Source organism: Hypanus sabinus, chromosome 6, assembly GCF_030144855.1.
Source record: "Hypanus sabinus isolate sHypSab1 chromosome 6, sHypSab1.hap1, whole genome shotgun sequence".
In the NCBI taxonomy this organism is placed as follows: domain Eukaryota; kingdom Metazoa; phylum Chordata; class Chondrichthyes; order Myliobatiformes; family Dasyatidae; genus Hypanus; species Hypanus sabinus.
In genome coordinates this window covers 28,635,542-28,656,966 of record NC_082711.1, presented here as the reverse complement: position 1 = coordinate 28,656,966, position 21,425 = coordinate 28,635,542, and the positions used below count along the sequence as shown (strand labels likewise).

At 41.5% G+C, this 21,425-nt stretch overlaps 1 protein-coding gene across 2 annotated transcripts in view; it reads left to right on the top strand.

The window, feature by feature from the left end:
- Positions 1–21,425, top strand: part of ptprn2 (protein tyrosine phosphatase receptor type N2) — a 1,015,920-nt gene that overhangs the window by 390,306 nt on the left and 604,189 nt on the right. For both annotated transcript variants that reach the window (XM_059971881.1, XM_059971880.1), the window contains 3 exons: positions 218–258; positions 3,899–4,263; positions 8,581–8,667. In XM_059971881.1, the coding sequence (XP_059827864.1) occupies positions 218–258; positions 3,899–4,263; positions 8,581–8,667 (493 nt within the window). The remainder of the gene's footprint in view (positions 1–217; positions 259–3,898; positions 4,264–8,580; positions 8,668–21,425) is intronic.

Below are 21,425 nucleotides of genomic sequence, written 5' to 3'. Positions count from 1 at the left end.
TCAAATGTCCGCAACAGACAACCGATTTGGTATGAAATGTGGGGAATACCAGCACTGTATTTGGCTTACTACCACATGAGGTTTTGTGCGGTTTATTCAACGGCCCATAGCCGTGGGTGGAAGTTGGAGGGGGTGTGGAGGCTAAAGCAGAGAGTGTACAATATTTGAATCTCCTTTTATCTATTTTTTTTCTGAATGCTATCTTTTATATTTATAGGAAAACAGGCTGATGACATAAATGAAAGGATTTCTATACAGGTTTGTAGAATATTATATTTTTGAACAGTGATCTATTTTAGAGACCAGATACATTTTGAAATGTGAGTTATGAACATTTAAGAGATGTGGTACGTCCCTCCTGATTTGCTTTGCTACTTGATCTCATTGCTTAATTGTAAGTTTACAGCTGTTGTTGATTACTTATTATTGCATTGTTAAGCAATTAACTTTCAACAACAGCTGCACATTGCTACAAATTACAATGAAATGTCCAGTGTAAGATATATTAAAAAAATTTTAAATGCTTAACACTAAATTGCCATTGAACCAAAAACTCTTGATAGGAACGTGCATGGAAGTTCCAATCTACATTATTTTCTGGAGTAACACACACAAAATGTTGGAGGAACTCAGCAGTTCAGGCAGCATCTGTGGAGATGAAACCCTTCAGGTCTTGGCCCAGAATTGTTCACTTGCCTCCATAGATGTTGCCTAACCTGCTAAGATTCTCCAGCTTTTTGTGTTGCTCCAGATTTCCAGCATCAGTAGTCTGTCTTGTGTCTACATTATTTCCTGCTTGTTATATCATCCTGAAAGTAAATAGGCTGATTGATTTTGACTGAGACAGATGGGATGATAGAAGTCAAAAACAAACTGCAGGAGGAACTTAGCAGATCAAACAGAATCTGTAGAGGTAAAGAGATAAAGATTGGTTCCATCTGCCCTTCATCTCCCTCTTAATGATTCCTATTATTAGATCATTTTACCTATCAGATTACAGCATTTATACTTTTACTTATCAGATTACATATTTATCTGATTACAGCACATGTCCCTAAGACATAGGAGCAGAATTAGGCCATTCAGCTCATCGAGTCTGCTTTGCCATTCCATCTTGGCTGATCCCGGATCCCACACAATCCCATACAATTGCCTTCTTGCATACCTTTTGATGCTCTGACTGAACAGGAAACTGTCAACTTCTGCCTTAATTATACCCATGGACTTGGCCTCCATCTTTGTTCTTCAGCCTTTGTCTCCACTTTCATCCTTTCTTCCCGCCACTGGACTCCATCTGCCTTTCCTCCCATTGTCTTTTTCTTCCTAGTGCCCACCTGCCTCTATCTCCCAACTCCATCTCTCCCCCTTGGTCTACATATCACCTAGCAGCCCATCTCAGTCATTCCCCTCTTTAACTAGTCATCTCCCCTTTCTGCTCTCAGTCCTGAAGCAGGGGTATTTGGATCAACATCTCTCAAAGTTGCTGCACGTTGATAGGGTGTTCAAGAAGGCATATGATGTGTTGGCCTTTATCAGTCAGGGGTTTGAGTTCAAACGCCACAGGTAACATTGTAGCTTTGTAGAACTCTGATTAGCCCACACTTGGAGGATAGTGTTCAGGTCTGGTCACCTTATTATAGAAAGGCTGTGGAAGCCTTAGAGAGGGTTTAGAGGAGATTTACCAGAAAGCTTCCCAGACTAGTGAGCATATCTTATGAGGAAAAAGCTGAGCAAACTTGGACTTTTCTCATTGGAGCAAAGGAGAATGTGAAGTGACTTACAGAGGTGTGTAAGATGATAGGAGACATAAGACAGAGTGTTTTTTTCCTAGAGCAGAAATAGCTAATGTAAGAGAGCATGTTGTTAAGATGATTGGTGGTTGCCAGAGGCAGTTTTTTAACACAGAGAGTGGGAAGTGCATGGAGTCCATTGCCAGGAATGGTGATAGAGGCAGATACATTAGGGATATTTAAGAGACTCTTAGATGGATGAAAGTCCCTGTAGGAATCTCCATGCAATAATTCACTACTTTACAACATTACCCACACTTTGCAGAGATAAAGATGTTTTAATTGCCACTTAACAGCTAAATTATTTCACCCTTTCAGTGAAATTTCCCTTCTTCCGTCCATTACCCTCTTCCATCGTAACTTGTTTGTTCTGTTGCTCAGTTCTGGTAAAGGGCCCCAGGCTTGAAACATTAGCTGCTTCTTTTTCTATGGCTGCTACCTGACGTTGAATATGTTATAGCATTCTATGTTTCTAATACTGAAGTGCAGACTATTCAGCTATCACAACACTGATGTTTATGGGAGATTGCAATTGTGCTAAAATATGGACAGTTTGTATGCTGAACAACCCCTGTTTAATTATGAACTGCAGACATTGGGTTTGCAAAATAGAACAAAAAGAGCTGGAGATACTTAGTTATGTCACTGAAGAGAGAAAGAGTTTGTGTTTCAGGAGTCTAGTTTTTATTTACAGCTGCATGGACCAACCATTGCTCTGAGAAGGAAATTTTTACACGGCCTGAGAACTGCGCAGCACTTTAATAAAATATTATATAAAAGAAAATCCCAGCTGCGCAGCACCAAAGGCTACATGCATGGGAGCATTTCAGTTAATGCGCAGCCATGCACCCACACAGCTTAGAGGGAAGAGTAGCATCCATTACCCTTACCTCCTATGTAGTGAAATCAATCTCAGTCATCACTGTGCTTTTAGATAGGAAAGATTTAGAGGGTATGGTCTAAATCCAAGATCTGGTTAAGATGAACATCTTGGTTGACATGGACAATGTGGGCTGAAGGATTGGTTTCCATGCTTTGTGACTCTATGACTTAACGACTCGTCTTCCACAGCTCCACTGATTCACAGCCATTTGGAAGATGTACTTTCTCATTTTGATCACCTACTCAACCTGAGACCCTAATCCCTGGATCCCTCCCCACCACAGAAAGCATCCTCACAATATCTGCCCTGCCAAGCTTCCTCTGAATCATACACAATATTCAGCATTATATTTTGCTGTTGAGATTGGTTCACAGTCCAACATATAGCTGGGTGTGAAGTGGGACCATATCCTTCTCTGGGAGTTGTAGACATGGTTAATATCTCCACTTTAAATAGAAGTGGTAATTACTCTGAGAATGAGAGATCTACCACTACATGGGATTTTTTTTAAACATACAGTAGATGCTCCCTTTATTACTGTACTATATCACTATTAAAATGAGACAGAGTACTTTTCTCTTTTAAGTAAGCTTTCCATCATGTTAATGAACTGATTAAGGTTTTATAGTGTGGTTTCTAAGTGTTAAGTGAAGTTATTTAGTAACGGTATTTTGCACAGAAATTAGCTTGTTAGGCACGCACACAAAGATGTGAATTTCATATTTCGTTACAATGGGTTTCAGAGGCCAGGTCTCAGAGAAATCTCATTATTACCCACCCCCCACTTATTCCCCACTGCAACCTATTCTCTTTCATACACAGACCATCTCCGCCCTAATTCTCCTTCTATCCATTTAGCAACATACAAGCTGCTGGAGGCACTCAGCATGTAGGGGAATAGCAGCCAACAATACTAGAACTGATTTGCATTGACCATTAACTGATCAACAAGGATGTGTTTTGGATGTGGGAAGAATGCAGAGCCTTTGCAGTTACAGTGAGAGTGTGCAGACTGGAAGGAATACCAGAGGTGTCAGGATCAAACTGGGTCACAGGAGCACTACTTGCTTTACCCTCATGTCAAACCTTAAATGCAACAATGCTGAAGTGGTGCATAATAAATTGAATACGTTGAGCAGGTGATAACAAAGAGGATGTTTTACTTCCATGTAGAAGTTATCATTATAGTTTAATATTAACTAATACTAATTAATCCTTATCACAGCGGAAGATTCCCAACACAGAGGAGGTGAGCAGTGAAGAGAAGCAAATTCTTACTGAACTTCTGGGTCTTGACCCCCTGTACATCAATCCGCAGGGAAACCAAATCAAAAGGTTCAGCTTCTCATCCAGTGAAACAGTTGGGATGGAAAATGTGAAAAGCAACACTATCACCAGAGAGGTATCCAACGTCAGGAAGTCTAAAAGTGGCATCCTTGGCTTAGACGAGGCAGATTTTGCCAGTCCGGAAACTGATGGGAACCCTTTGTACAGAGGAACTCAGAAGAAAAATTCCCAACTTGGAGACTTGAACCTGGATGTAGAATCATCAAAAAATGATCTTTGTGGATATATTGTGACATCGCAAAAGTAAGTATCTGCACTATCATGCCTTCAACAAAACAGTGAATTACATTGGCTGTTGTAGACTGGCTTTGCTGTAGACGAATTAGAAGTGACTGTCAAGAGAATGTGTTAGAAATACACAGCAAGTCGGGCTATGTCCATGATGAACATTTCAGGTCAATACTTTTCCTAAGTAGCTGATAATCCCTCTCCCACAATTGCAGTCTATAAAGAGGATATATAGGTCTTAGAAGAAATGTGAGGAAGATTGACAAAAGTGATAACCAGTGGATATAATAATAAGGCAAAGTAAATTATTGTTCATTACTCTGTCCTGAATCTCTGTCTCTGAAGACTAAGCGATAAGTCATGCTAGTGATTTGGTAATTTGAGCGATTTCTTTGGATGAAGTGTTTTCTTTATTTGAAGCGAGACAAAATTTTATAGTATTTAAATAGCTATCTTTTTGATAGAACAAGTAGTTAGTCCCAAATGTCTGCTGTTTCTCAATGGCTTTGCAGATCTTTCATCTCTCAGAATCATGGAATTGTTGAATCATTCGGTCTGATATATCCATGTTGTTTGGTGCACACCTTTCTCCATTAACCCCATCACCTAGCACCTGGACCATGGCTCTCTATGCCTGGATGTTCATCTGCACACTTTATAAATGTCTCAGCTTCAACCCAGCTCTCAGGTAGTGCATTCCAAGTACTCATCACTCTATGGGTGGAAAAGGTCTCACTCATACTGTACCCCCTCCAACTCTCTTCCCCCTTACCCTCAACCTCTGTCTTGTGGCTTTATTTACCTCTAATATAAGGAAGACAAGGACGCTGCTGAGTCTGGAAGACCTGAGTTATAAGGAAAGATTGAATAGGTTAGGACTGTATTTCTTAGAACATAGAAGATTGATAGGAGATTTTGATAGAGGTATAAAAAACTATGAGGCTTATAGATAGGGTAAATACAAGCAGGCTTATTCCATTGAGGTTGGGTGGGACTGCAACTAGAGATCCCGGCTTAAGGGTGAAAGGTGAGATGTTTAAGGGAAACATCTTCACTCAGAGGTTGTGAGAATGTGGAATGAGCTGCTAGCACAAGTGGTACATGCAAGCTTGATTTCAACTTTTAAGAGAAGGTTGGATAGGTACATAGATAGTACAGATATGAAGAGCTATGGTCCCAGTGCAGGTTGTTGGGAGTAGGCAGTATAAATGGTTTTGGCATGGACTAGATGGGCTGAAGGGCCTGTTTCTGTGCTGTACTTCTCTATGACTATGAATAATTTCCTGCACTCTGCCCTATCTCTACCCATCATAATTTTATTTACCTAAATCTTGCTCTGTCTTAACAGAAGAAATCCTATTCCTACAAATTGGATGAAAGGGTCAAGATCTTGGTACTTCTTGACTGAGTGTGTGGAGGTGAAAAACAATCAACACTAAAAAGGAAAGAGAATGCTTAAAATATTTATTAGGGCACGGAGATGAAGTGTTAATGCTTCAGGTTGATAACCTTGCATCCAAACTTTTCCTCAGTAGAATTAAGTCAACACACTAGTTCTAAACACGAGGAAATCTGCAGATGCTGGAAATTCAAACAACGCTCACAAAATGCTGGTGGAACACAGAAGACCAGGCAGCATCTATAGGGAGAAGCACTGTCGATGCTTCGTCCTGATGAAGAGTCTCGGCCCAAAACGTCGACAGTCTTTCTCCCTATAGATGCTGCCTGGCCTGCTACATTCCACCAGTACTTTGTGTGTGACACTAGTTCCAATTTCACTTCAGAACTGACCTGCTCTATCCCAGCGACATCCTGGTGAATCTCCCCTCCAGTGCCATCACATCCTTTCTATAGCATGTTGACTGGAACTGCATACAGATGAAGTTTATTCTCATGCCTCTTCAGAAAATGTTCAGTGCAAAAATGACAGCTGGCGAAGAAGAAATTGTCCATTGTGTTCTACCACCTGCTGCTTCAATCATTTTCAAAGCTTAAAATTAAATTTATTTCTTTGTCTTATCATCCATGTTGATGAGATGTATGAATAATTGGTCATGAAGATTCATTTTGAGTAAAATCCATCATGACCAAACTTATTTAAAATTCCCCCCCCCCCACTCTTTTCTACATGAATACTTCCAAAACCCAAAAATAACAATATACTGTCACAGGTAGCAAAAATAGCATAGAACAAATATTCACATATATTTGTTGCCACATTATCAATCAGGATGTGGCATTATGTAGAATATAGTGACGTAGAATATAATGACATTAGCCCAGAGTACTAAAGATGGATCATAGCAATGACAATCAAGAAACAACATCCTGGAAAAAGAGCTAGACATTTATTTGAAGATATTTATAGAACTTACATTCTGAAGGCATTACTGACCATGGTAGAGTCATTAAATGTGGCAACTGAGAAGAAACCAGAATTGAGAAAATGGCAACACACAAATACATATCCAGATTATCCCAACACATTCCAAGGAGGAGCCTAGTCCCATTACAGCTTGGATGAAAGGGTCTGGTTCTTTAATCCTCTTGGGATTTGGCTGGGTGGGTCAGTGGTGAAGAAACAATCAACATTAAAGTGGTAAGGGAATGCTTACAATAATTATCAGAGCATGGAGAATAAATGTTAATGCTTTAGGCCAATGATCTTTCACCAAACTTTCCTTCATTTAGTTTTAGAGTCATACAGCTTGGAAACGGGTCCTTTGGCCCAACTGGTCCATGCCAACCATCAAAGCTGGTCCCATTGCCTGCTTTAGACCCATATTCTTCTAAGTCCTTCCTAGCCATGTAACTTTTAAATATTGTTAATGTATGTATGTACCTCCACCACTTCCTGTGAGTGACAAATTATTCCATATATTGACCACTCTCTGGGCAGAATGCTTGCTCCTCAAATTCCTATGAAATGTTTCCCCTCTCACCTTATACCTATGTGCTCTAGTTCTTGGTTCCTTAACCCTGGGGGAAAAGACTGTGTACATTCACCCTATCTGTACCAGCAATAATCTTACATGCTTCTTTAAGATCACCTCTCGTTCTCCACTGAGAAAGGTCCCAATCTGCTTCAACCTCTCTCCATAACTCAGTCCCTTGAGTCCCAACATCCTCGTAAATCCCCTCTGCACTGACTCGAGCTTAGCAGTATTCCAAATGCAGCCTCCAAATTTGTGACAAACATAGCTGAACCATTAGCACTGCCTCCATTGATGCTGCCTGACCTGCTTGGTGTTTCCAATGTCTTCATTGTTTTGCACTAGGGATTTCTGAAATTTGATAACATTATATACAGTGAAGGGGAACTGCAGCACAAGACCCATTTGAAACAGCATCATATTTTGCATTGAACTCACGCAGTCCAAATGTATTATTTTTACAGTTTGCCAATAAAACTGTTTTACATACATAGTATGAGTGGATTGTAAATTGGTTGTATAGACAGTACGTTGGTTGGTTCACAGGAGCATTCAGTGATTGGCTATTTCAAAATCTAGTTGAATATATTAATGCTGCATTTTAAATCATGTGGATCATATGTTCATATCCTGAATCTTCCATAAATGTAAATGTTTTTTGATTCAGTGGGAAATTTGATGCATAAAAATGCTTTTATGATGAAGTGGAAGATTTCTTTGAACTAATCAGGAAAGAACTTACATTTCACTCCATTGCAGATCTTCTGAACTCAACGTTTCTAGAATCCCACGTAACCCAGACCCAGCAAGTGACGTGGAACAGTTAAATGACAAAAATATCAGTTAGAAAACCTACAATCCCTAACTGAATAATTTAGCTTTAACAACATCCTAAATAATGCACATCCCACATAATCTCATTCAATTTGCTCATGATCATTTTAGTTGACCCATGGTACTTGTAAGAGAAGCTAATTGGAAAAATTAACCACTTGACTAAGTTAGAGCAATACCCTTTATCCAAAGCTTTACTTATGAAATTAATGTTTTAATTGGGCTATCTTCTGCACCTGAAATTAAAACTTAATGGTAAGTTTAATTATTTTTTGTTTGGTCATACACAAAGACTACCAATGCTTTATAACTTTTATTTCTATTCTATTTGTGGTTAATTGATTTTATGATTGGTGGAGAACTTGGGTTATTCATCATGTCTTAAGCAGCACCTGATCCCTATTCCCTTGCCATTAACATTGCAGTTTGACAATATAATGTGTTGCTGCTTGCACTCTGGAATGGTCAAAGGTGATAGATTATTTGAAGCCTTTGGCTTAACAGTTATGAATGAACTCTTATTATTGATATTGTATTTTCCTCCCCCACTCCTTTCTCCCAACAGTCCCCTGAGTGTAGAGAAAGGGGTCGAATTGATGGACGGTCTGGCACATCTCTTGAAGCTGCAGATGAACGTCTTCAGTGATGTTAAGTATGTATAATTTTTTCCTTGCATTGTTGAAGGGGGTTTATGTACAAATTATGATGCTTTAGAATGTTGGAAAGATACAAGGTATATAGTGGCAGTAGTTGAGATGGTAAATCATCAGTCAACTCTGAGAAAATGCTCATTCAATTTGCAAGACTTCTTCCAACCAATGGATTGGAAAACGGATATTTCCTTTTTGGTTTCTGTCTTTGCCAATTAGAAATCTGGTTGAGGTTCTTTTGAAATTATTCACAGAGACTGTGTTCACTTTATCATGAGCTACCTTTTGTTTGTTTAATAATTCTCTGAGAACATGAACTTACTGCCTCATGCACCTTAAACTTCTGCATGTTTCCCAGCTGCTTGGTAATATTAAGATTCTCACACCACCTTGCAGTTTGTCTCAAAGTGGCATCAATATCCTTACAGACCAAATCCTATCAAATGCTTCATATCTAACTTCACTATATACAATTGGTGTATATAGATTTGTATAAATACTAGTTTTTCTAATGACTCCCACACATTTAGAAAAATGTGCTGCTACTTTAAATCTGTCCCAGCAGTAATCCTGCAGTGGTTGTAATAATATCCATTTGCTTGCTTCTCTCACAACCTCCTCAACCACCCCCTTTCTGCCATCAGGTTCTACTGTCATTTGTTGCCTTCTGTGACTTCCAATGGGAAAGGGAAACAGGTGGTTTTTAAAGCAAGTTGCGCCATTGCTGAATTTTCAAAGTTCTGCTAATCAGTTGTACTTCAGTCAACTCCTTTATAGGCAATCCCAAACTTTGCTTTCAACACACATCACACCCTTTGTTATGTTTAGATTTCTGCTGAGGTTAAACCAGTCAGTAAAGCATTTCCATAACGGAGTCTCTGCTGGATTCACCTGTTCCACATTCATTGCTTTCAACAGTCAATCTCTCCAAGCTCCTGAACATTGCTACCAGGCACATCTGCTCATGCACTGAGTTACAACTCTACCTTGTATTGCCCTAACCCTTTAAATGATTGCACAGTTGTCAGAAAATATTATTTTGTAAGTGCTTCAGTTTGAAATGTTGTTATAGGTGTTTTTGCATCTTTGTGTGGTAGAACTTCTAAACACACAAATGTTTAAAGGATTGTAATGTCAGTGGAAAAGAATAGATTAGTTGCATGGAAATGTAGCTTCTTTAAGACTTTAACTGTAATGCTTTAGTGAATGAGCAAAGTCCAGGATGTGGATAAGCACCAGGGTAAAATGAATGGGTGAGATGTGACATGGTAGCATAGTGGCCAGCACAACTTTTTACAGCTCCAGCTGCAAGATCAGAGTTCATTGCCACCACTGCCTGTAAGGAGTTTCTGCATTCTCCCCATAACCATGTGGGTTTCCTCTGCGTGCTCTGGATTCCTCCCATGTTCCAAAAATGTAAGGTTAGGGTTAATGAGTTGTGGGCACACTATGTTGTTGCTAGCAGCATGGCGACACTTGTGGACTACCCAGTAAAATCCTTGCTGATTGGCTCAAAAAAAACGATGTGTGTTTTGATGTAGATGTGGCATGTAACGTTCTCCTTCGCGTGTCACGAACGCCGAATTTAACGTCGAGATAAACCACAGTTAATAAGAACCAGATCGCAGCAAGATTAACCATTTACTGTTCACTCTTCACATTAACATATCGTGAAAACTGTTGATAAAACAATACAAGATTGATACAGTATTTGTTCCTTCCTTAATATCACATTTCAAGTGTAAATACTTGCAAAGGTGACTATAACTACATTACACTAAGGTGCAGTATACAGGGAGAGTTTACCTGCTCCATTGACTACTTTAAATACACTTCCATGCAAACTATCCGCGACTCTTTAGCTAACGAAAGCATAAACATTCTCTACCGTCGTTACTTCTAACAGGATCGGCATTAACATCTTAGTTCAATATATCGATTATCTATTAACTTACAGCGTTGCTCTCACTGTGATTTCTCATGCCTGCAAAACAACTTCTGCTCGGGTCTGCCTCGTGGTGAGCCCCCACCCTCGCGCTAATTTCAAACCGGTATTTTCCCACAAGACGCGGCGAAACCGGATGAGACGTCATCGCATGCCGATATATTTTACATGCAATGAATATACTTTAAACACTTCTAATTCTAACTAGAAAATACTATCGAATGAATTACTAAGCGGAAATATTATAAACTAAATAACTGTCGTAAAGACAGCACATGGCAAATGAAGCTTCTTTAAAATTGTAGTATTCAGTTGTACTGATGTAGGTTTATAGTAATTTTGAGAGGTGTGTTTTATTTGGATTTAACTATTGATTAATTATGAGCTGGTTTTGATGTGTTATAGTGAAAGGTGGATGACATACTGTAACTGGCCTGAAACATACTTGATTAACTGTTCCTTAAACACTTTTTCTAATCAATCTCTAGTTATTGGTGCTTGATATAGGCATGGGTACTAAGGAGAATAAGAAATGTTGGCGTGTGGTATTAAGCGAGATTTCTTTGAATTATTGACAGAACTGGAATTTAGCAGAACTAAATCAGAGGGTTCAATTATTTTATTTGTGTGTGGAAGATCCAAATCACTACCAGCTTCTGCAGATCAAGTGAGTACTTTGCTTCTGTATTCACTACGGAAAAGGATCTTGGTGATTGTAGGGATGACTTACAGCGGACTGAAATGCTTGAGCATATATTAAGGAAGAGGATGTGCTGGAGCTTTTGGAAAGCATCAAGTTGGATAAGTCACCGGGACTAGACGAGATGTACCCCAGGCTACTGCGGGAGGCAAGGGAGGAGATTGGTGAGCCTTTGGCCATGATCTTTGCATCATCAATGGTGATAGAGGTTCTGGAGGATTGGAGGTTTGCAGATGTTGTTCCTTTATTCAAGAAAGGGCGTAGAGATAGCCCGGGAAATTTTAGACCAGTGAGTCTTACTTCAGTGATTGGTAATTTGATGAAGAAGATTCTGAGAGGCAGGATTTATGAACATTTGGAGAAGTATAATATGATTAGGAATAGTCAGCATGGCTTTTTGAAAAGCAGGTCATGAGCCTGATTGAATTTTTTGAGGATGTGACTAAACACATTTAAGGTAGAGCAGTAGATGTAGTGCATATGGATTTCACCAAAACATTTGACAAGGCCTATTGAGAGAGTAAGGAAGCATGGGATCCAAGGGGACATTGCTTTGTGGATCCAGAACTGCCTTGCCCACAGAAAGTAAAGAGTGGTTGTAGGTGGGTCATATTCTGTATGGAAGGTGGTCACTAGTGGTGTGCCTCAGGGATCTGTTCTGGGATCCCTACTTTTGTGATTTCTATAAATGACCTGGATGAGAAAGTGGAGGAATGGGTTAATAAATTTGCTGATGACACAAAGGTTGGAGGTGTTGTGGATAGTCTAGAAGGCTGTCAGAGGTTACAGCAGGACATTGATAGGATGCAAAGCTGGGCTGAGAAGTGGCAGATGGAGTTCAACCCAAATAAGTGTGAGGTGGTTCATTTTGGTAGGTCAAATATTGGATGGCATCTGTTAGTCTCGTGAGACCATGGATCTGTGCCTGGAAAGTCTTGCTTCAGTCTCTCCAGGGTGCAGGCCTGGGCAAGTTTGTATGGAAGACCGGCAGTTGCCCAAGCAGCAAGTCTCCCCTCTCCATGCCACCAATGTTGTCCAAGGGAAGGGCAGGGCTGATACAGCTTGGCACCAGTGTCATCTCAGGAGTTGCCAGAGCAATGTTGAAAGCAATGTCGGACTGCCTTAGGGACTCCAGCTCTGGATTTGTCCTCAGGGTTTACTCCCAAAGCCTTTGCCAAGAGTGGGTATGGCCGCAAGACAGCAGAAGTTTGAAATCAGAGTTTTCCCTCTCCAGGTCAAAATATAATGACAGAATATAGCATTAATGGTAAGACTCTTGGCAGTGTGGAGGTTCAGAGGGATCTTGGGGCCTGAGTCCATAGGACACTTAAATCTGCTGCACAGGTTGACTCTGTGGATAAAAAAAGCATACGATGCATTGGCCTTCATCAATCGTGGGATTGAGTTTAGGAGCCCAGAGGTAATGTTGCAGCTATAGAGAACCCTGGTCAGACCCCAGTTGGAGTACTGTGCTTAGTTCTGGTCGCTCACTTTAGGAAGGATGTGGAAACCATAGAAAGGGTGCAGAGGAGATTTACAGGATGGTGCCTGGATTGGGGAGCATGTCTTATGAGAATAGGTTGAGTGAACTCAGCCTTTTTTCCTTGGAGTAACAGAGGATGAGAGGTGACCTGATAGAGGTGTATAAGATGATGGGAGGCAATGATCGTGTAGATAGCCAGAGGCTTTTTCCCCGGGGCTGAAATTGCTAGCACGAGAGGGCACAGTTTTAAGATGCAGAGATGTCAGGGGTAAGTCTTTTACACAGAGAGTATTGAGTGCACGGAATGGGCCGCTGGCGACGGTGGTGCAGGCGGCTATGATAGGGTCTTTTAAGAGACTGCTAGTTAGGTACATGGAGCTCAGAAAATTAGAGGGCTGTGGGTAACCCTAGGTAATTTCTAAGGTAAGGACATGTTCGGCACAGCTTTGTGGGCTGAAGGGCCTGTATTGTGCTGTAGGTTTTCTATGCTTTCTATGAATTCCATAGCACATCTCTCAACCTGAATGCTTTACAGCAAGTGCCATACTTTTGAATAATAGTTGCTGTTGTACTGTAGGAAATGTATTTCAGCCTTGGAGTTAGTGAATTAGATTTAATACTAATGAAGTTTGTGAACTTTACAGCAGTAGTACAATGAAATACATGAATAATAAATAGAAAAAAATGAGTTACACTAATTATCTGTATGTTCATTAAATAGTTAAGTTAAAATAGGTCATACAAAATAACAGAAATAAAAAAAGTAGTGGGGTAGTGTCCATGGGTTCAATGTCCATTTAGAAATTGGATGACAGTGGGGAAGAAGCTGTTCTGGAATCACTGTGTGTGCCTTCAGGCTTCTGTACCTCCTTCCTGACGGAAGTCCCACAAATGGGGGAAAAAAATACAACTGACTGGAGAATCCTTCCTGATAATGTTGGTTCAGGGATAAGTAGTAATTTGATCTAGGAAATCATTCCCTTTCTCTACAAATCATTTGCATTCACCTGAAAGAGCAGGGGAACCCAGCTTAAAAGACAGCCCCTTCCTGAATGTAGTTGGATTGTTGGATTCTGATGTTTTTGATTAAAAAGTTCTTTCTGAAGTTAAGAAAGAGGCATAAAACATGTTGCTTCATGATTGTTTTATGACGTGCTAATACAACAAAGAGATTGGAAACAGGGAAAAGTAGGTGTCTATTAGGGAAAGGAAAGAAGTCATAATGGTGGTTGGCCGATGGTTAACTCTTATCTACAGATTTGAATGTAACGCCTCTTATCTATGGTATGAGTTAACACAATCAGATAGTGCCTATTCAAATAAGCCAATACCAAAGGAGCATCCAAAATGATACAAAGAATTGTAACCACCAGGAACACACTGAACAATTGCATATACATTCTGTGACCACTAGGAAATATACTGAACAGTTACATATATAGTTATATTGAATACAATCGGGCATAAGTTGTTAACCTGTACAGAAACTAACAATTCTGTCTAATCCAGCATGATAGGGTTACAGTTTGTGGGTTTCTGTAGTGGAGCTTGGACCCACAATAGGAGATTTGTTGGCAAGCTCCACAGACCAAAGGTTAAGTAATGTTTGGGAAATTAAAGTCAGGTTGGCCCACAATTCCCACCCCCTCCCCATATTTGTGACCAAGGCCTTGACAGAAAAGCAACTTCAGCTCCTCCTCAATGAAAGAATGGCTGGATACACCAAGACTACTGTGAGAAGTGATATGGACTCATCTAAAGGAAGAGATTGCTTCACCTTTGGAGTGAACACAGAAGCCAAGGTGTTAGGTGACATAACATTTTCTGCCTGGAAGCCAGTGAATAGTGGTGTTCCACAGGAATCTGTCTGGGTCATTTGCTCTTTGCGATATATATTAACTTTCAGATGATGTGAAGGTTGGCAATATTGTGGATAGTGTAGAAGGTTGCTGTAAACTACAATGAGATATACTGTAAAAAGGGTACTGAGTTGGGCAAAGCAGTGGCAGATGCAGTTCAACCTGGAAAAGTGTGAAGTAATACACTTGGGGTGATTGACCGTGAAGGTGAAGTACTAGGTTAATGGCAGGCTCCATGTGTGTATCTAAAAATCTTAACCTCCACCAGACTGCCTGATTCCACTGCTACCCCTGGAAGCCTATTCCAGCACCTATCACTCTTGAGTTATGTTTAAAAAAAAACTGGCCTCATGTCACCTTTGAACTTGCCCTCTCTAACCTTAAAAGCTTGTCTTTTTGATGTTTGACCTGAGGCAAGGATTCTGACCATCTAACTTGATCTTTCTTTCTCATCATTTTAAAACCTCCATTCTAGGAAGAACAACCTAAATTTGTCTAACTATTCCTTATCGCTCATACTATCTAATCCAGGAAGTTTCCTCATGAACCCCTCTGTGCCCTCGCCACAGTCTGCGTATCCTTCCCATAATGGGGTGACCACAACTGCACACCAGTTGTGGTCTAAATAAGTTTTTATTTAGCTACTTTACCTTCTGACCTGCATGTCTTTGGAAGGAAACAGTGCATGGGAAGAAAGCCTCACAATTACAAAAAGAGTATACAAACTCGAGATAGGACCTGAAGTTGGGACTGAACCCAGTGATGCACCATCAATAACTCACTCTGAGACGTAAGGTGAGATATTGGCTTTTATTGACTGGAAGAAGGAACAAGCAGTGAGTGACCACCATAGTACATCCTGGATACTGAGAGGCCGGGCTCAGGCCTCAATCGCTTTTATACCGGGGTCTGTGGGAGGAGCCACAGGAGCAGTCAGCAGGGGGCGTGTCCAGACAGGCACACGTAGTTCACCACACCTAGGTTACTAGCATTATGAGGAGGCAAAGTTTACTAGCTATACTATTGCACTGTCATTGACATGAAACATTAATTTCTCATTACTAACTAATCTGATTGATAAAATTGGGTAAATTGGGTCTAATTTAAATCCCACTTGGACCTCAATTCAATTGGACACCCCTAGACTACGGATCTCACCAACTCCAAACCAGGCTCTGATGGCCCTGGACATGTCGGGATAGGTGATACAATTGTAGCCATCCCTGGTTCCCTGGTCTGAGCAGACCCAGACCCCAGAATGCACCACTGACAGTGCTGGTTCCTACAATGCCAGGTGCCTTCAGAAAATGTCTGGCCTGTAGCTCCAGCTCGAGGCTTGACCTCGTCTGGCAGCACATCCAGGCTGAGACATTTCTCACTGCCACTAGGCCTCCAACCTCTCCTTCCCCTACCACCACTCCCAACCCTGCGTCCCTCAGGCTCCACCATCACCTCTTGGGTCCTTGGATCCTCTACCTTCCTCCCTCCGCACCTTCCCTGAACACCACACTACCAGCTCCCTTCCTCCCTCTAATCCCTGCCGTGCTTTCACCATTCTTACCAACCTTCCCCGCCCCCCACCCTGAGCTAGAATGTTCTCTCTCAGCTAGTGCCTTACATTTGTCCCCCTTTGCCCGCACCTCAGTCAGTTTCGTGCCTGTCACGGGTCAAACTCTTCTTCTGTTGTCTCCTCGCTGGGCCCACTTTTTTAGCAGGAATTCCGCACCCCTCACTGATGACCCCTTCTCCCATTTCCAACCCCTCCTCCTCTTCTTGGACACCCTGCTCTGGATCATTTCATCTTGAGATGCCAATTGGACTTCAGCACTCCTCTCTCCTCCTCGAACTTTGACCCCTCTGAATGCTCTGCCCTCCACTCTCTCCGCACCAATTCCAACCTCTCCATCAAACACGCAGACACAAGCTGATGCTGTTGTAGTGTGGCACACTGACCTCCACTTCGCTGAGGCCAGGCGGCACCTTTCAGACACCTCCTCATACCTATTCGTTGAAGAAGAACCCACTCTGGACCATTAGAAAATTGTCCCCAACATCATCACTGACCACCTCATCTGCAGAGAACTCCCATCCACTGTCACAAAACTCATAGTTCCCTTGCTCCGTACTACTCGCTTCTACCTCCGACACAATGTTCACAAGCCTGACTGTTTGGATAGGCCTATTGTCTCTGCCTGCTCCTGCCCCACTGAAGGTGTGTCCTCATACCTCAACTCCATTCTATACCCCTTGTTTCAATCCTTTACCACCTACATCTGTGACACTTCTCAAGCTCCTGACCTCCGCAGTAGCTTTCAATTCCCTGGCCCTGAACCCTCATTCACAATGGATGTCCAGACCCTATACACTTCTTTCTTGCATCAAGAAGGCCTTAAAGCTCTCCATTTCTTTCTCAATAAAAGAACCAACCAGTTCCCACCCACCTCCACCCTCCTCCACCTGGCAGATCTGGTCCTCGCCCTCAACAATTTTTCACTTGGCTCCTCCTACTTTCTTCAGACTCAATGGTTAGCCATGGGTACCCGCATGGGCCCTAGCTTCATTGGCTGGGTAGAATATCCCATGTTCCAAGTCTTCCCTGGTAATGCTCCCAAATGCTTCCTCCACGATATTGAAAAATGCTGCTTCCTATATCCATGCTGAGCTTGTTAATTTCATCAACTTTGCCTCTAATTTCCACCCTGTCATTAAATTCACTTGGTCCATTTCTGGCACCTCCCTCCCCTTTCTTACTTGATCTCTGTCTCCACCTCTGGATACAAACTGTTGGCCAACATCTTTTATAGACCTACCGATTCTCGCCCCGTTTCATGTCAAAATACTATTCTCTTTTCTCAGTTCCTTCATCTGCGCCACTCTGTTCCTAGGGTGCAACTTTCCTTTCCAGGACATCAGAGACATCCTTCTTCTAAAAAAAGGGTTTCTCTTCCTCCACCATTGATGTTGCCTGCGCCCGTGTCTCCTCCATTTCCTGAACATCCATGATTACCCCATCTTCCCGTCGCATTAACGGTGATATTCTTTTGACCTTACCTACCATCCTATGAGACGCCACATCCAGCATAACATACTTTGCAACTAGCGCCATCTCCAAACGGATCCTACCACCAAACATAGCTTTAACTCCCCCCAATCCCTCTGTTTTCTACAAGATTTGATGCCTTCATGATTCCCTTGTCTATTTGTCCCTCTCCACTAATCTCCCTCTGGCACTTAACCTTGCAAGAAGCCAAAGTGCTACACCTCCTCCCTCACCTCCTTTCAGGGACCCAAACAGTCCTTCCGGATGAGGCACCATTCACCTGCAAATCTACTGGAGTGGTCTGTTGTGTCTGGTGCTCCTGGTGTGACCTCTTCTGCATTGCAGAGACCCGTCGTAAATTCAGGGACCGCCTCATTGAACACCTCCACTCCATCCGCCAAAGGTGGAACTTCCCAGTGGCTGAATATTTGAATTCTGATTTCCATTCCTGTTCTGACCCATTGGTCCTTGGCCTCCTCTTGTGCCAAGGTGAAGTCACCCTCCAGGGTAGAGGAGCAGGACCCTATTCTCTCTGAGTAACCTCCAATCCAATGGTATGAATAATGATTTCTCCTTCTGGTTTTAAAAAAAAATTAAATTCCCTCCCCCTCCCATCTTTTATTTCCTACTCTGGCCTCTTCTCACCTGCCTATCACCTCCCCCTGAATCGCCCCTCCCTTTCTCTTATGGTCCACTCTCCTCCACTATCAGATTCCTTCCTCTGCAGCCCTTTATCTTTCCTACCCACCTGGCCTCACCTATCACCTTTGAGCAATCTTCCTTCACTTCCTTATTCTGGTATCTTCCCCCCTTCTTTCCAGTCCTGATGAAGGGTCTTGGCCCGAAATGTTGACTATTTATTCATTTCCATAGATGCTGTCTGACCTTTTTGAGCTCCTCCAGCGTGTTGTGTGTATTGCTTTGGATTTTGAACTTTTGAAAACTTACTCGTGTTTTTAATTTAATTTAGCATAATACTGAACTTGGAAAGGTTCTTCCCAGTGTTTTAGTTTTCTGATAATGTGTGTGCACTACCTGAGTGTACATTGGTTTAAAACTGAGAAGTGGCATTCAGTAAGATAAAAGCCCTTGGAGCTTACTGCAGCATTTATGACTGATCTAATCATTGGCTTCCACTCTGTTTTCCTGACTGGTTCCCATAAATCTTGTATAACATTTGAAAATAGCAGTAGTAACTAACTGGTCAGGCAACAGCTGTGGAATGAAATACAGAATTGATGTTATGACTTTTCATTAAAGCTTATAATCCTTGAATCCCCTATTACACGAAAATCTTTTTCTTAGTCTTGAATACACTTAAAGTCTTGGCATCCACTGCTGCCTGGAAAAAGAATTTCGGACATTTAACCATCAGAGGGAAGGTATTATTCCTCCTCTCAATCTTAAATGGTTGACCTTTTATTCTGCGACTGCCTCTTACAGTAATAGACTCTCCTACCTGGGGGGAATAGCCTTACATCTTCCTCTTTGATAAACCTCCTTAGAATCTTAAATAAATCTTTATATAACTGACTCCCTCAGCATGCAAGGCCAAATGAAGTTTAAATAGTTGTTTGAATAGGCAACTAAAGTGGTTAATGAGAATAGTGAATTTGATCCAACTTCAGGGATTTTTAGCAAGGGCTCTTCCCCCAAAGTGTCACATGGCCAGATAGTCAAAAAGGTGGAAGGTTGTGTGATCCTAAGGGGAATGATCCAATATTGCAGGAAGTTAAGGTTAATGGAGTTTTCTTTATTGACATTTGGGCTCCAGAGGGTTTGAAACTTGGACTTTTGCTTAGAGTGATGATACAGACAGGTGCAGAGGACATGAGGAAGAAGTCTGAATCCTGATGAGTATGAGGTAATGCATTTCAGAACATACAACAAATAGGGGGTATTGTGTAGTGTGAAGGAACAGAAGGATCTTTGAATGTGTGTCCACAGATCCTTAAAGAAGGGCAGCTCAATAAAATAGTTAAAAGCCTGTAAGATGATTTCCTTTATTAGCTGAGATATGTAATATGGGAGTGGTGATGGCAGCATGGAGCTGAATTTCTGAATATTACAGGGGAGAGGGTGGTGACATTGTGGGGGTGGATCTGCACACAGAACATTGGTTAGACCACAGCTGGTGCACTGTGTGTACAGTTCTGAACAACCTGGAAAACTGTAATTGCACTGGAGAAGGTGAGCTGAAGATTTGGAAAGATGTTGCCAGGACTGGAGAGTTTTAGCCATGTGGAGGTATCAAAAAGGCAGCTGTTTTCTTTGCTATGGAGTCTAATGACACACTTTATGATATAGTAAGTTAAAGAAAAAATTGAGGCACCAAAATGGAAGAAATATGACATTTCCCTTGACAGAGAAGTCAAGAAGCAAGGAGCACAGATTTCAAGCTATTAGGAGAAGGACAAAAAGGGAGAGGGGAATATTTTCAATGCAGGGAGTGGTACAGGGCTAGACATTACTGACTGAAAGGGCAGTAGAGACAGAAGCCCTCAAAACATTTAAACAGTACTTGAGGGGTGCAAAAGATACAAAAGCTTGAACGCGTACCACCAGGGTCAAGGTCAGCTTCTTACCTGCTGTTATCAGACTCTTGAATCAATCTCTTTTCCTCTTTTTAAAAAGTTGAACTCTAGATCCCCCCCCCCCACCAATCTACCTTGTTATTGGCCTTGCACCACATTTCCTCAATAACACTATATTCTGCATTCTGTTTTCTTTTTCCTATCTCAGTGTATGGTATGATCTGCCTGTACGGCAGGCAAATGAAAGCTTTTGACTATATCTCTGTACATGAGACATTAATAAGCCAACTATATCCAGTTCCACTTCTGATGTCTATTTGCAGAGCAAAGACCTACAGAGAAACAGTCCTGGGACTGTAGGTAGGTTGTTTGTTGACCAGCGTAGCTACAATGAGCTGAATAGCCTCCTTGAGCATTGCACATTTTCCTTGAATTCTGTGATTCTACGCAATTCTCCACCATCCATTTCCCAAACATCTACTGAGGTCAGTAAGACACCATTTAGAGGTAACGTGGTGCCAAATGACATTTTGCAGAGAAATGAACTGAGCAGCAGTGTAGTAAAGCTGTCACTGCTAATAGACTTGTCCTAGCACAGGACACTTAATTAAGTGCATTTCAACCAGAGGGACAAGTCTCTATTGATATTTCCTCCATTACTTCTCCTTGCCGATCAATCATGCGTTGCACAACACAGAGATTTTGTACTTGACCTTTTAGTGTAACAGGTATGTTGTTCATTTCCAGCAACAAGGTTTGTTTGATGGGACATTAAATGGAAACTGACTGACCCAGGTTAAGCCTCGTGGATCAGCAGAGGCTCAGTTGTTACCACCTTGCCTCTGAGTCAGAATTCTAAGTCCCAGTCCAAAGACCTGATGAAAAATATTCCACTGCAATATGGAGGACACCCTGTACTGTTTGAGGCACCGTTTAAGATGAGATATAAATTGAAGCTGTGTCTACCCTCTCAGGAGAACATTTACAATGCCCTGGGACTGTTAAAAGTTCATGGTAAACTTACTATCAAAGTATATATATGTCGCCATGCACAACCCTGAGATTCATTTTTGGTGAGCATACATAGTGAATCAATGAAAGACTGCACCCAATGGGACAAACAAACAATCAGTGTGCAAAAGAGAACAATTGCACAAATACAAAAGAATGAATAAATAAGCAATAAATATCGAGAACAT